The sequence below is a fragment of the Pelodiscus sinensis genome, chromosome 2 (genome assembly GCF_049634645.1).
Source record: "Pelodiscus sinensis isolate JC-2024 chromosome 2, ASM4963464v1, whole genome shotgun sequence".
Classification (NCBI taxonomy): Eukaryota; Metazoa; Chordata; order Testudines; family Trionychidae; genus Pelodiscus; species Pelodiscus sinensis.
In genome coordinates, this window is record NC_134712.1 from 110,502,727 (window position 1) to 110,519,530 (window position 16,804).

The 16,804-nt window shown below is 42.1% G+C and overlaps 1 protein-coding gene across 5 annotated transcripts in view; it reads left to right on the forward strand.

Moving 5' to 3' along the window:
- Positions 1-16,804, forward strand: part of MAK (male germ cell associated kinase) — a 57,311-nt gene that overhangs the window by 7,722 nt on the left and 32,785 nt on the right. For 4 of the 5 annotated variants that reach the window (XM_075921268.1, XM_075921267.1, XM_075921266.1 and 1 more), the window contains exons 2-7: positions 524-845; positions 8,088-8,142; positions 10,621-10,742; positions 11,454-11,533; positions 14,494-14,626; positions 14,714-14,885. In XM_075921268.1, coding sequence (XP_075777383.1) covers positions 745-845; positions 8,088-8,142; positions 10,621-10,742; positions 11,454-11,533; positions 14,494-14,626; positions 14,714-14,885 — 663 coding nt within the window. In that variant the 5' untranslated portion in view covers positions 524-744. Of the gene's footprint in view, positions 1-523; positions 846-3,577; positions 3,801-8,087; positions 8,143-10,620; positions 10,743-11,453; positions 11,534-14,493; positions 14,627-14,713; positions 14,886-16,804 lie in introns of all 5 variants that reach the window. The other variant, XM_075921265.1, reaches the window with a different exon arrangement.

Genomic DNA, 16,804 nt, shown 5'->3' on the forward strand with positions numbered 1-16,804 from the left:
GGGGCCAAGTTGGTTGAGGGGCAGTGCACAGGGAATGAAAATAGACTGCTGAATAGGTCATGTGCTGCTAGCATGGTGACCACCAGTGCACGATTCCTTGCTGATGATTGAGGTACCACTGAATGGTGGTACATGTTGCTGCTTTTATACGAAAGTTGTGTTTCAAGTAAGCACATCCTCAGACAGAATTTTGTGCTAACCAGCTGCAGGGTTGGAAATGTCTTCTGAACAGCAGAACAAACACGGGGAGGCCATGTTCATGCTGGATTTTAGCTCCTGGGGAGAATTCTTAAATTTTATAGGAAAAGCTACATGGATGTAGGAAGTTGCCTGATGTTTGTAGAATATTATTCAATTAAGATCTGTGTCTTTATTCCATACAGCACAAAACTGACCATTCTGACATGTTCCATTATACAGAGAAAACATTAAAATAAGAGCCTTTATTAATGTTAAATATGAATATTGTATTTTCCTAGAATACGTTGTTAAAATTCACCTTTTTTATCTGTTTTTTTTAAAGGTTATATATAAGAATGGCTGCATTATTCTCTTCCTTGTTACTTTATTTTTGGATCTCAAAGTGGCTCTAATTCTGGGAAGAAGACCAAATGTCTTAATAAATTATGGCAGACAACCTACTGATATAACAATCTTCTGGAAAAACAAAAAATTGCCTTAAAATTGAGTGTAGAAGTTCTCTAATAAAGTTTTCAAGGCTTTCAGCAATCCTAATCTTATAAAATGAACCGTTATACAACCATGAAACAACTCGGGGATGGCACCTATGGCAGTGTACTCATGGGAAAGAGCAATGAGTCAGGCGAACTTGTGGCTATCAAAAGGTATGTAAGTGTATTCTTAAATAGTTAAGATTATTATTCTTTTATACTCTGCTATTTATGTGCAAGAAAATAATTAAGACAATTTTTCAAGTAAGCCAATATCTTAAGAAACAAAGATTATGTGGGTTTTTTTAGATGTCTGATTTGATGACCTTAGGCCGCATTCTCAGGTAGTGTAAAATACTGTGGTTCCATGGAAGTAAATTCAGTTACACCAGCTAAGGATATGGTCTCTGAAAAAAACCAGAATGTGATATTTTTTAAATTGATCATCTGTGTGTTTTCTATTCAAGTACCATTAGAAAAAATAATATAAGTGTAATCTTTCAACCAATAAAAGTAAAACGGCAGAATTTGGCCTACAGTTAATAATTTAGGAAAAGATGCTGGACCAGTGATTATAACTGTACCAAATATATCATAAAGCCTTGAATATCATAGTAACCAAATTCTTGCATGTAGTATACGTCAAAAATTAAAAGGTGATTACAATATGCTTTTCTCCATGAGGGTAGGGCTACACTGCATCCCTAGTTCGGACTAGGGATGCAAATGGAGACGACCGAAGTAGTTAACGAAGCGGGGATTTAAATATCCCGTGCTTCATTAACATGATCTCGCCGGCGCGCTAGTTCGAATCACAGCTGACTCGAACCAGGAAGTGCGTGCCGGGACGCGTTAGTTCGGACTAAAGCCCTTAACGCGTCCCGGCGCGCACTTCCTGGTTTGAGTCAGCTGTGATTCGAACTAGCGCGCCGGCGAGATCATGTTAATGAAGCGCGGGATATTTAAATCCCCGCTTCGTTAATTACTTCGGTCATCTCCATTTGCATCCCTAGTCCGAACTAGGGATGCAGTGTAAACTCTCTCTGGGTACATCTAAAGTGCCCGCCAAATTCGTCTCATGTGTACATATTGAATTTCCATTATGGCTATAGACAGGTAGCCGAGTTAGTCTGTAATTATATAAACTTAAAGAACAATGAATAGTCAGTAGCACCTTAAAGACTAACAAAACATGTAGATGGTATCATGAGCTTTTGTGGGTACAATATATGGCAGTGGGGCATTCCTGGCATTTGATGGCATAGATCACATTAGTGGATGTGCAGTTAAATGAGCACTGATGAGTAGCTGATGTTGTTGGGTCCAGTGATGAAATCGCTTTTGTAGATGTGTGTCACTGCCACACATTGGTCAAACTGGACAGTCTCTATGGGAAAGAATTAATGGACACAAATCAGATATCCGAAAAGGCAACACACAGAAACTTGTTGGAGAAAACTTTAACCTGCCCAGGCACTCATTAATGCAGTGGTCCCCAACGCGGTGCCCGCGGGCGCCATGGCGCCCGCCGGGGCATTTGTAGGCGCCCGCCGACAACCCGGGCTGGCCCCACCCCCGGCGCACTGGAGGCGCTGGCCCCAGGCACGCGACACCGGCGCCTGGTGCGCGGCGGTCGGGCGGCCCCAGCCCCGGGGCACATGCGGGCGCGCGGCGCCGGTGCCGGCCCCAGGCACGCAGCTCGGGCGGCAGCGCCAGCTCCGGGCCCACGGCACAAGGGGCTCGGGCGGCCCCGCCCCTGGGCGCCCGGCGCGAGTGTGGCCCCGCCCCCGGGCGCCCGGGAGCCCGTAAAGGTTGGGGACCACTGCATTAATGGATCTCCAAGTCACTGTGGTGTTTCAGGCCAATTCCAGAAGCCAAATACACAGGGAATGGTTGGAACTTAACTTTCATTTACAAGTTTGATGCTTATCAGAATGGAATGAACAGAGATATTGGCTGGCTCGCACACTACCTTCCGCATCTTAATGACTTACCCAGCCAATGGAAGTGCTAATTGTTCTTATCAGCGTCTTGTAACTTGAACAATCTATTCACTGTCTTCCCTTTCTTTTTTTCTTTCCTTCCCTTATTTATTCTTGGATCTGGACTTTTTATACTCCAGTCATCTGAAGAAGTGGGTCGTACCCATGAAAGCTCATGATACCATCTACATGTTTTGTTAGTCTTTAAGGTGTTACTATTTGTTGTTTTATAAATTTTTCATGATGGCTATTGTCAGGGCTCGCCACGCCACGGTGAGCCCCGCTTGCCAGCCGCGCGGTTCAGCACGCTGCGTATGTGCAGACCACGCTGCACATGCACTGATCGCGTTGCGGCGCCGTGCCAGGCTATAATCTATTCGCCTGTGGCGAATAGATTACCTAAATTGTCGAGCCTTGGCTATTCTTACCCCAGAGACTCAGGTAAGCAAATGGTTACTATGGACCGACTAGGATTTTAAGTGTCTCTGCACAGAAGTGAGGTTCGACCTGGCACTCCCGTATCTAATCACCGGTAAGAATGACACAGCCAGAGTCTAGAATAAATTTAAACTCAACTATATTGTCAATTTGAATAAAACACAGCAATTAACAATATAGACAGCAATCCCTGACACTTTGTGTCAGCAAACCAATCCACACCCAAAAAGAAATAGAAGATAGAAAAGAAAACCCCAGAAGGTAAGCAACTTTACAATTAGTAGATGGTACAGTGGAGGAACCAGACAGGATTCAGTTAGGTTGCTTGGGACCTTCAAACCTAGGGCTACTTATAGCCGTTGGGGAGGAACACCAAGTGATCCCTCGAGGATTTTTAGATGATACTAGGACAGAGCAATTCCGGAGAGGCCTGGGCCTTCGCCACGGCAGTCCAAAATTTCCGCAATTAGCAGCTTGTGTCTTTAGCTACACCGATGCTGGGGCCTTCATCACAACTCGGGAACCTGGACAGTTCAGGTGTTATTCAGCTGGGATGGTGAGGACCCTCGATCTCTAGCTGACACTCCCACACGCAGTGACTGAGTCTTCGCTACAGACTACGCTGAAAGATGCTACAGAGGCCTAAGCGTCTCACCACCCTTGAGTCCGACGAAGCAGCAACCGAGGAAGAAGAAGCCCGAGCCTTGGGGTGAGAGCTCCTTTTCAAAGGCCCTTGGCGGGAAAAGGGGGTTTGTGCTGTGTGCACACTAGATGGTGCAGTGTGTAAACAGTTAGTGCTGAGTGCAAGTGTTTAGTGCTGAGAGCAAATGATGATAAGTGACGTGTTCAACCTTTAGTGCTGAGTGCAACAGTTCTTCTGGCAGGAAAATCCAGTCCATACAGTTCCTCTGCCTCAGCAGTCCCAACAGTTCATAGGTGGTAAAATAGAATTGAGGATTCAAAATGGAGGTTGGATTACACTGTCCATATCAGCACATAGCAGCACTCAGATTAATCCCAACACTATGTTCCTCTGGGAAGAACTGAACTGTTCGTTTCAAGAGTGGGACTTATGAGTATGGATGAAAGAACTTTCTTGATAGCAGACCTGTACTGTGGAATTTGGGGGCAGAAGAGATTGAAATAGCCACAAGCCTCCACATTGAAATGGAAATTTTTCTTCTTACGTGTGGTCATCCAACAATAAGTGTGTTTACTAACATAAAATTGGATTACTACCTCTTAAGTGGCAGATGGAGAGAAAGAAACAAAGATCCTTATACACATGCTTTAGCATTTATAAGTAAGTTACTCTAATAAGCAGGGCTCGACAATCTATGTAATCTACTCGTCCGTGGTGAGTAGATTACAACCCGGAAGAGCCGAGTTTGGGCTATATGCGCATGCGCAGAATGATTTGCACATGTGCAGACGCTGGGCAGCATGGCTGGCGAGCTGTGCTTGCTGCGGCTCGGCGAGCCCTGCTAATAAGCAATGTATAAATGCCTAGTTAAGTGAGAGAGTAAGGTGACAGTTTGGTTTTAAATCTCTTCTTAAAATTATTAGCTTGTGATCACTCCTAAATCCTTAAATTCTTATGATGAGGTTCAGACTAGGGATGTTAAATATCAGTAATTGAATAGTCAATTAACCTCATGGATTCTTATTGGTTACTCAACTATTCTATAGTCCACGGGCAGCCCCTGTCCAGGAGCGGGAGGTCTGCACTCCCAGACCTGGCACGAGCTGGAACTGAGCCAGGCTGGCTGCCTGCCTGCTTCCTAATACACTTTAAATGCAGAGTCGCATTGGGGGTAGGTCCAGGACCCAGTGCAAGCTGGGACTGAGCTGGGCTGCTGGTCAGCCCGCTAAAAAATTTACTGGCAAGGGATGGGGGGGGGGAATGCATGAAGTTTTTAGCATTAACTTATAAGCTTTTGCTTATCAGTTAATCAACTATACTATTACATCCCTAGTTCAGACCCTCTCAGTTTTGTTTGTGTAGAAAGGCATAATATAGGTCTACAAAAGCAACCTTATTTGGGCTTGTATTATAATTCCATATAGAGCGTTCGGGGGAAATTAATTTTTATCAGAGCAGTAGAGTTCAATTTCTAACTTGTGACAAGCAATCTGTACAAGATGTTGGGCAGTCGGTCCAGAGAATAAGAAAACCGTTACTATTCCCATTAACAGTAGGCTCTGCCCTAGCATGGTTCCTCTGTGGCTTTCAGCTGCAGAGAAATATCCCAGAGCAGGTTCCAACACTAGTGTCCTAATGGATATTATTTTGTCCATATACATATAAAAATAAATTATCTTAATCTGGCCCATCATGGAACAAGAAGTCTCTTTTGTTCCTAATGATTTAAATTTGTTGTGCAAGAATGAGGTTTGATTACATTATATTTAATTTTGTTTCCACTACTTGTACATTAGAAATGGTAGAACATCATGTCTTATTAGATGCTATAGTAGATTACTGTAAGCAATATAGTTCTGCCTGTTTGCTTTGCTACACAATCCACTTTAGCATAGCTGCTTGTTGTCAGGGAATTTAAATAATAAATATAACTTTAAGGTTTTCTTGGATCTTCTGACAGTTTAAAGAGCAACGCCAAAGCAATTCTGTTCCTAAAGGAAGAAGCATGTTGTGGTCTCTTCTGTTCCTAAAAGAAGAAGCATGTTCCCAATCTGCTTTAATACAGTCCTCATAGTGTAGTAGAGTTACAACTCTCTTTGCTCCCTCTTTTGGAATTTGGCTTTGTTTTTCAAGTGCATCGTAACTGGGTGCAAGCAAACAATATGCATTTTATTATGGTTAAATGTAAAGGTATATATCTAGGAACAAAGAAGGTACACTTTACTGATAGGATGAGGAATTCTCTCCTGAAAAGCAGTGTCTGTGAAAAAGATTTTGTGGAGTGAGATGGATAATCATCTGAATATGAGCTCCCAGCGTGCTGCTGTCCAAAAGAACTAATGAGATTCCTTGGATGCATAAATAGGAGAATCTCAAGTAGGAGTAGGAAGATTATTTTACCTCATTAGTTAGGTGAGGTCACCTCGATGGTTTCCTGACAAGTCCTCTACTCCATCAATGATGATAAACTTTTGGCTGCATGCGTGCGTGTGTTCCCCGTCTAACATGTTAACCATGCACAATTAGTCATCATGACAGACTCCCAAGAGAGCCCCAGAGACCACAAATCAGACAAGGATCGAAAGCACCTGAATATGTTTATTGTCAAGTGAGGTACAATATTAGTTGTCAGAGAGCAGACTCGCTACTGCGCCATTATATAAATGTACACCATGACAATGGACTAATCCCCAACTAAACACTCTGGATTGTAGCGTTCCCCGACAGTTAGTCAATGACCACCCTTTGGGTTCTACTTTTATGCACAGGTACAAACAAATTACATATCACTCCTGACATATCAGGTTGCCAGCCTCTGTAAGCTAGTTACCATCCCTTACCTCAGAGAAGGCCAAGTTTCCATTACTATCCATCATGCTGTCAATTCATACTCATCCTGAACCCTGGGTTGGTATGTATGTTGTGTGTGTGTGTGTGTGTGTGTGTGTGTGTGTGTGTGTGTGTGTGTGTGTGTGATTGGTACCAAGACATTTCTTAACGAGGTGTTCTGATCCACCTCTCTGGAATGTGCTTTCAGCCTGTGCCTAATACCCCTTAGGTCTGAGTGTTTCTATAATATCAACCCTGTTCTTGCCAATTTCTGCGAGCAGGATCTGCCTCTTGCTCACAGGTTAACTCTGCTTTATATTAGCAAAGTCTTAACCATTGTTGTTTAGGCCTCAGGGCTCATACTCAGGCTGTGATGTGTTGGCATTTGTTTCAGACCTTCATCTTACTACACCCCTGTATTTAGCATGTGTGCACCTGTTGCTGAAACACTGTGTCTATTTCTGGTGTTTGCAGTTCAAGAAGGTTGTTGATAAATTGAAGTGGGCTCAGAGAAGAGCCATGAAAATGACTAAAGGATTAAAAACATACCTTATAGAGATTGAGCTTTTTGAATCATTCTGTTTAGCTTAACAAAGAGAAGATTCATTGACTTGATTACATCCTTTGATTCCAGTTTCCCCACTGCCCTCACAGTGGGAGACCGATGAGAGTAAATTTTCCTATCAGCTTTTCTTACTTCTTGCGGAAGCAGGAGTACCGACACCCTCTGAGTTCAATTTAGCGAATCTTTACTAGACCTGCTAAATTGAATTCTGGAAGATCAATTGTATAGAGAATTGATACAATTCTCATAGAGAAGACATGGTCTAAGTGACCTCCTCTACTTCCAATTCCCAGGCCCAAGTCTTATCCGGTAGGTCAGAGGTGGGCAATAAAATGGTGGCAGTTCACCAAGGTTAGCTCCTGGCGAGCTGCCACTGCTATATTTGCCTGTGCCTCTGCAGGTATGGGTGATTGCAGCTTTCCAATGGGAGCTGCAGAAAGGGTGCGGACTAGGACACCATTTCCTGCAGCTCCACTGGCCAGGGACTGCTATACCTATGGAGGAGCAGGTAAATATATAGGCAACAGCCCACTAGAGGCTAACCCTGGGGAAACGGATTTGGCCCATGGGCTGATATTTGCCCACCCTTGCAGTAAGTCATGCTGCACTACACAGGATTAATAACATACTTCAAATTACATAGATCGAGTAAAATGCTTGCAAATATCTATAGAACTTGTGGGGATACCTTGGTCTTTATGGATAGTTACCTTTATGGATAGTTACCTTTTAAAAACTTATGTACTAATTAAATATCATACCTTGCATTTTCAAAATTGTGGCAAACATAACAATAGCACAATTCAATTTTATTAATATTTGTTAAATTATGTTTGAAATTTATTGAAAATAGAATTTGATTGTTATTCTGCTGAAAAGTGACATTTTTCTGATCTTTCTTGGTTCTAAGAATATTTTATTTGTCTAGAATACACTGTACTTTCTGGATTTTATTTCAGGATGAAAAGAAAGTTCTATTCTTGGGATGAATGTATGAATTTGAGAGAAGTCAAGGTAAAACTCAGAGAATAATGTTTTTTAATGTAAACTGAATGTCGAGTCTTTATCTTGTTTAAATTCATGCTTTGATTAGTCCAAACCAGATTATTACGGAGGTAATGGCAGTGCTTAATTTCTTTACCAGATACTTTGTTTTCCTCAGGTTTTTACATCCAACAGTGCTATATAATATTTTAAACACTATGCAGCAGCTGAAATGGTGAAGCTGAAAAATTCTACATTTTGTGATATTTATATGATATATGGAAGGCTCTTCCATTTACTGTTTTCATCCAATTCCTATTTTTTTAATCTTGCATACAAATGAATTTGGTTTACAGTCATGATTTTGAATAAAGTATCCATTTGCTATACATTTTCTATTGATTGGCATTGCCTTTTTTAAGGCAAAAAATAGATAATTGAGTGCCTGGCTGAAAAAATGTTGGATTTATAGATGAAAATAATTTCACTTGCACAAACGGAATACTCTTTTTGAAAATTTGGCCCTGAAGGTTTCTCTATTTACAGGTTGAACCTCTGTGGTCTGGGATTCTCTGGACTGGTAACATTTGTGGTCTGGCAGAACCATGGATGTTGCTGGACTAGAGATCCCTAGCAATGATATGCCAGTGGCTGGGAGCAGAGCCAACAGGCAGGAACAAGGGGGCAGAAGAGCCCACTGGGCACCAGAGCTCACAGCCGGCAGGGCCGAGGAAACTTGCAGAGCCATTGGAGGCCAATGGGGAGGGACCACAGAGCCCACAGCTAGCAGGGCCACCAGAGCTCGCGGGATGGGGGGGCCGCAGTGCCCGCAGCCAGCAGGGCTGTGAGCGCCATCAGAGCTACTGGAGCTCTTGGAGGGGAACACCAGAATTTGCAGAGCCCGCAAGGCTGCAAGGGGGCAGTGGGCAGCAGTGCCAGGTGACTGGGGAGTGGAGCCCAGTGGAGAGGCTGGCTACCTCTCTTAGTCCAGCAAACTCTCTTGTCTGAGACTGATCATGTTCTGAGGGTGCCAGTCCAGGGAGGTCCAACTTGTGTGTATATATATTAGAGATTTGTGCATCTGTCTGTGTGCTTGTCTGCAAGTCCATTTGTTCAAGAACTCCTCCTAAGCAGTAAAAGGTAGTACCACCACATTTGGTATGCAGCTTTCTGTTATCCTAATTGAAAGCAACGTCAGGGGTTAGTTGTGCCAAGAAAATAGGAAAGCCTATTTAAATTATTTTAAAAAGTCCCAGGGTGGGGAGAAAAGGCCCCTGGCACCCGTGGATGAGGAGGAGAGAAAGCACTTCTGGATGGGATCTCTTGCCCTGAGCTCACCTAACACCCCCCTCCCCCCCGCAACTCTCACTCTTGCACTTCCACACCCTCCCCACACTTTTAGCCTCCTGCTAGATCAGTGGTCCCCAATGTGGTGCCCGCGGGCGCCATGGTGCCCGCCGGGCCATTTCTGTGCACCCGCCGAGTGATTGGGGCTGGCCCCACCCCATGGCACGCAGCGCATGTGCGGTGCCAACCCCTGGGTGCATGAGCGGCGCTGGCCCCGGAGGCGCCGCATATGGTTGGTGCCGGCCCCAGGCGCGCGGCGGTTAGGCAGCCTCACCCCCGGGTGCATGGCGCGAGGTCTATGCCGGCCCCGGGCATGCAGCACATGGGCGGCCCTGTCCCCGGGTGAGCGGCGCAAGGGCTGTGCCATATGCCGGCCCCGGGCATGCAGCACATGGGTGGCCCTGTCCCCGGGTGAGCGGCGCGAGGCATATGGGTGGTGCTGACCCAGGCGCGAGGCATAGGGGTGGCTCTGGCCCTGGGCGCGCAGCACATGGGCGGTCCCGCCACCGGGCGCACGGTGCATGGGTGCTGCCAGCTCCTGGGTGCGTGGCACAGGTGCCGGCTCCAGGCATGCAGTGACGGCCTTGCCCCCGGGAGCATGGGACATGGGCTGTTCCGACCCTGGGCGCGCGACTTATGGGCGGCCCCACTCCTGGGTGTGCAGCACAGTTGTGGCGCCAGCCCCGGGAGTGCGGCGCATGGGTGGCGTCAGCTCCAGGCATGCAGCGTATGGGTGGCCCCGCCCCCGGGCTCGTGTGCGGTCCCGCCCCAGGTGCATGTGTGGCCCTGCCCCGGGTGCCCCGCGTGTGAGCAGCCCCGCCTCCGGGCTCCTCGCAGCCCCAAAAGGTTGGGGACCACTGTGCTAGATCATAAACACTTCTAGCCTCCTGCCCTGCCTCCTGCTCACACACTCCATTGCCAGCCCCCTGCCCGAAGGGTCCAGGTTATGCTAGATACGTTTTCTAGGTTTTTTTCATAAATGTAAAATTGCCATGGAGGAGTGCAATAATCTTTTTGGAAGACAAGACAAGATACATTGCATTTATTCAGTAACTATTTTTAATGCAGAATTAACAGAAATTTAGGTATTGCTCTATTTTACCTCTTTTGAAGAACCAAAGTCACAGTTCTAATTTGAGTACACGTGTTTCTGTATTGCAGTCTCTTAAGAAATTGAATCATGCCAATGTGATAAAATTGAAAGAAGTCATCAGAGAAAATGACCACCTTTATTTTGTGTTTGAATACATGAAGGAAAATCTCTATCAGTTAATGAAGGACAGGTATGTTTCACTTATAGGATATACAGTAGAATATGGTGTTTGCAGTTTTTTTTAATGAGTTCTATTGATATCTTGAGCAATTAAATTAAATTTCCTGTTTTAAGACTTTTCCATACTTAATAGATTCAAATAACTAAAAGCTTGTTTCTGTATTCTGTCCTTAACGTCACCTTTGCAAATGCCACTTAAGTTAATAGAAGTTATGCCTGTATCTCAGTATAGAATTAGGAATTGTTCAGCTTCCAGTATATCGGAAATAACACAACCAAATGAGAATTCTGAGATATTTATATGCTTTGTATAGTAAGCCTTGCAAGAATTTGTGAAAGCAAGTTTCTTAATCCCTTTAACGTATGAAGAACCAGACTAATATTTCACCAACTGCCTATATTATTGAGTTTGCCGGGAAGGGAGGGTGAAGTGGGGAGGATGTACATAACAGAGGAAGAGAGAAAACATATTCATATACAGACTTGGAACTTTCAGTCCTTATGCAAACAAAATATCCTTTGTGATCAGAGAAAGTTTCACTTGGATATGGAACTCCATATTAAGCCTTAAAATTTTTGCTTTTGTTCTTTCATCCTTAAGGTTTGGTTGCTTCACAGTATATTGTGTAAAATGTTGAACATGTTATCTTGATACAGAAAAGAAATAATATAAAGATGCTTGAAATAATTAAACATTTTATGTAAATGTGTTTCTTTGCAGAAACAAGTTGTTCCCTGAGTCAGTCATCAGAAACATTATGTATCAAATATTACAAGGCCTAGCTTTTATCCATAAGCACGGTAGGTTTCTTTGCAGAATTTAATTGTGCAGTCCTCTTTTGGGAAAGAAGATAATGCACAGTAATCCTAGGAAAAACTTTATGGCTGGGGTTACAGGTTAAACAGATTGTATTATAGTATTATAGAAAGTACATTGCCCTACGTGGTCTCAAAAATATGCTGCCGTCTTAAAAATCCATCTACATGTTTAAATGATATTTGGTTCTTCTGTAATTGGAAGCTCTTTTCTGAAAGCATCAATAATCACTTTATTTAGAGCCTGCTTATTATGCTTTCAGACCTAGATCAAAGTGATTTTGATTCTGAAGAAATTTGCATGCTGCTCTATAGATATAGTACATTTCTTATTTTTCTCAAGAGGGGATGTTTGGGGGCAATTGATACTTTGCAGATTGCACTTTTGTCTATGAAACTAATGATATCAAAGTAGTGCTATATCTACAAAAATGTTGAGATAATTTGTTCATTAAAATACAAACTGAGCTTGTGTATTGTGAGAAATCTAGCAAGTATGAGCAGTTGCAGCTCACCTGAAGAAGTTGTGGGTGCACTGCATCTTTCAAAACATTAGCAAAATATTCCACTCTAAGGGTGTGTCTAGACTACAGAGTTTTGTCGACAAAAGTGGACTTTTGTCGACAAAACTATACCTGCGTCTACACTACTGCTGAGTTCTGTTGACATAACGTCGACAGAACTCAGCAGTTTTGTCGACGCTGGTAAACCTCATTTTACGAGGCATAATGCCTTTTGTCGACAGAGTTATGTCAACAGAAGGTGTTCTTGCATCTAGGGTTGTGTCTAGACTACAGGGTTTTGTTGACAAAGCAGCTTGCTTTGTCGACAGAACTGGATGTAGTGTAGACGCGCTTTGTCGACAGTATCTGTCGACAAAACGTCTGTCGACAAAAGCCTGTAGTCTAGACGTACCCTAATTTATTCTGGTAAGCAATGCATCTTGTAAGCTGCAGTCAAATACTGGTATCAAGCTCCTTTATATTACAAAGTATCTTCCTATTTTACTGTTCATTTGATCTGTTCTACTTTTTTTCCACCTTCATCACTTTTTCTGCAACCTGACAGAGAAAATAAGATGTCCACTGATAATGAAATAAGGAACATGGTGTTCCCAGTGTTCTCTAGCTTAACCTTTGTACAGAAGTGTGGTAAGGCTCTTGGATACAGTACTTGACAAAAAAGAACCACTAATGTTTTTACTAATTTTGTAAGTCAGTGGTTCTCAAGCTATTGTACTGGTGACGCCTTTCACAGAACAAGCCTCTGAGTGTGACCCTTCCTCCTCCCCCCATGAATTAAAAACAGGGCATTTTTATACATTTAACACTTTTATAAATGCTAAAGGCAAAGTGGACCTTGGGGTGGAAGTTGACATCTCGTGACCCCTCTCTACCAGTAACCTTGTGATGCTCTTGTGACCTCCCAGTTTGAGAATCCTTGTTGAAGGTGATCTATAAAGTGTTGTTTCATGTCTTTTTTTTTTATTTATGATCATAGATGATTCTTTGATCATCAGCAAACTTTCTTTTTATATATATAAAATAAATGAGTGAATTACATGTAAAGAACTTATGAAAAGTCTTAGGGTACATCTATACTAGCCCCCTAGATCGATCTAGGAAGGCTAATGAGGTGACTGAAATTGCAAATCAAGCCTGGGATTTAAATATCCTGTGCTTGATTTGCATGTTCCCGGCCGGTCGCCATTTTAGAAATTGACTAGCCCGAAGTAACTGACCACGTCTACACACAGCAGTGAAACGGGATTCCGATTTAAAGCCCCTAAATTGAATTAGCTGGTAAACCTCATTGCAGGTGGAATACCAGCTAATTCGAGTTAGGGCTTTAAATCGGAATCCCGTTTCACTGCCTCGTGTAGACACGGGCAGGTACTTCGGGCTAGTCAATTTCTAAAATGGCAACCGGCCGGGAACATGCAAATCAAGCATGGATGTTTAAATCCCGGGCTTGATTTGCAATTTCAGTCACCCTCATTAGCCTCCCTAGATGGATCTAGGGGGCTAGTGTAGACATACATTAACATCCGAATAAAGAAATAGGGGTATTATTCTAGTCTTAGCTATTTGGGCACAGAAAGATGATGGAAATTTATAAAATAACCTTTAATCTTCCTAATTAGCTGAGTCTTTCTGATTTTAGATTTTCAGTACATAGGAAACCAATGACTTTTCATAAATATTGAATTGCAGTATTGCTTAGTGGTGTCATGAGATTTATAGCAACTAACAGTAAATTAAACTGCAGGAATGGTTAGACTATGTAGTGGGATAAACTATGCTTATACACAGATGAATTTAAAAACATGGATACCTAAATAGAACTTCCAAATCCTGTATATTAATGCTAAGATTAGAATTTAGGAGTATGAAACAGACTCTGGTATGTGTAATTTTTAATACAAATATCCAAAAGCAGAATTTGGATGTCCTGTTAAAAGCCTATGTCTGCAAACTGATTAAGTAACTCTAACTTCTGTAAGAAATGCTAACTGAAGAATATTGCCAGAGACTGGTTTTTTTATTGGCATGTAAGAGAAAAAACAAGCTAGTTCATGCAAAAATGGGCTCTGTTTCTAAAATTAGTTTATTTACAATTATTAAACAGAACAAATTTCCATTAACTATCATTGCTCAGATAAGCAAACCATAACCATTCAAAATTAAGAAGCAATTTCCTGGAAATTGTTACATACTTTTGTTAGAGTTTTAAACCCAGGTATTTGTGCTTATTAATTTAATTGTATTTATTGTTCAATTATGGGAAAACTTTCCTTCCTTTCTAATACTTATTTTGCAAGAGTGTGAATGAAAGAAAAGTTCATGGTCCCCAGAGAATTCCAAAGTGAATTTTATATTACTAAGCCAAAACTTCTTGCTGAACAAAGGTTGGCACAATTTGTTTTTTTCTGTGTATACTCATAGGTTTTTTCCATCGGGATATGAAGCCTGAAAACCTTCTCTGTATGGGTCCAGAGCTTGTGAAAATAGCTGATTTTGGGTTGGCTAGAGAACTAAGATCTCAGCCACCATACACAGATTATGTTTCTACCAGATGGTAAGTGATATGTACAGTAAATATATTACTTTAATTTAAGCTTTCTTTGTACCTCCACCTCTGAATTTGGCCCATTATTTCATATAGGTACCGTGCACCTGAAGTTTTGTTAAGGTCTTCTGTTTATAGCTCTCCTATTGATATATGGGCTGTTGGTAGCATAATGGCTGAACTTTACACGCTGAGACCTCTTTTCCCAGGGACAAGTGAAGTAGATGAAATCTTCAAAATTTGCCAAGTATTAGGCACTCCAAAGAAGGTAAGGCCAACTATAAAGTTATAGTATTAAAAATTATGAGAATAAGTGAATAAATCACATCAGTCACTATCTTGCTTTTAATAGATGAATATAAACATTTACATTATAGTAATTGCTTGTGTAGTTTGATGCTTTGTAAATTGTTCCTCTTTGTTCTTATTGATATATAAAATAATATTGGTGTTTTTATTAACACCCTTTATATGATGTTTGATTTTTTTTAAAATCCCTTACTCTCTATCATGTTGAAAGCCAGATAAATTATATGTTTTTTTTAAAAGAGGTTGTGCATGTGGCTTTAAGAATATTTGCTTACACTTTATATTTTATTGTAACATGTTCAAATTACTATTCTCGAATTATTATGATGTCTTAATTAGAGCATTGTGAGGGGGAAATGGAATATGAACTACTGTATTAAGGTGGAAACCTTCTGTTTTCATATAAAAGATGTTTAGCCATGGCATCAAGAGGATACATTTAGACAATCTATTAGTATTATACAGAATTACTTTCAATTATTTTAGGCACATGATACAATTTAAAGATGAAGTTTTAAAAAAAATGTTGACTGAATAGTGCTTACAGAAATATGCACATGAGTATTTGCATTTGTGCACACAACAAAATTGCTTAAACAAGATATCTGTGCAGGCAACTATTCAGCTATGCAAACATAATTGCTGCAGGCACGAATCAGATTTAGTTCTTTTTAAAACAAAAATTATAAATGTTTGATTCTGTAATGAGTTATAAAAGAACTATACAGGTACACTCTAAGGGTATGTCTAGACTACATGCCTCTGCCGACAGAGGTAAAATAGGCTACCTGACATAGTCAATGAAGCAGGGATTTAAATATCCCCGGCTTCATTCAAATAAAAATGGCTGACTCACTGTGCCGGCTCAGCTGATCATCAGCACAGCGTGTGGGTCAAGACGCAGATCGGTTGACAAGGGAAGCCTTTGTCGACCGCTCCCTTATGCCTTGTGAAACCCTGGAGCCCACAATTTTCTAGGTGCTGTCCCTGTTTTAATAAAGAAGTTGTCAACAGTAATAGAGGAATGAGGGAGAGGAGAATGTTTGGATAGACATATTAGATGCTTGCCTATTAATATATGGAGACTGGGACATTTGGTAGCCCATGGTGTGGCGGATGTAAGTGTACCCAAGAGACTGAATGAGAAGTATTAGGTGTAACAGACAGTTTCTGTTGAAATTGCTCATTAAAAACGCTGTGTATTACATAGTAAGTACTCCAGGATTTTAGTCTTTATAAAAAAAATTTTTATTAATGGCAAGTGAGTGAGGGGAGCAAGCAACAGAGGAGAAGGGATGGAGTGAACGGGGGAGTGGCCTTGGAGAAAGAGTGGGGTAATGGACTGGTATTGGGGAAGGAGTGGGACATGGCAATGGTGTTCAGTTTTCTGCAATCAGAAAGTTGGCAACCTTTCTGGCAGACAGTCTCTTGAGTGTAATTACCAGCCTGCTTGCTTTAGAGCAGATGCTAGGCTGTTCTGAAGTGCTTTGGGACTGGGGTCATTGTAAAGCCAGCCCCAGGATCAGGAAGCTGTAATTGGTTCCTCTGTGGCTCTTTCCTCTGCTGGGCAGAGAGAATCTGGCCCTTCATCTGCCTATGACAATACCAAGTGCAGTTCTTATGGGAAACCTATGATTTCCTGTAACCTTAAATTTGCTTTTCGTTTAGCAACTTACCACAATAACAGGCATATCAACTGACACATTGACGTACTGTGCTTCTTTATGCAGATACACAAAGTTATGTTAATGGATTAATTATGCCTGCAGACAGGTTTCACAACTACATGCAGTCCCTGACTTACGCACTTACGAACGGGGCTTTCTCGCCCCGGAGCTCGCAGGCAGCGGTCCTGCCACCTCGACCTCTGGGGCGAAA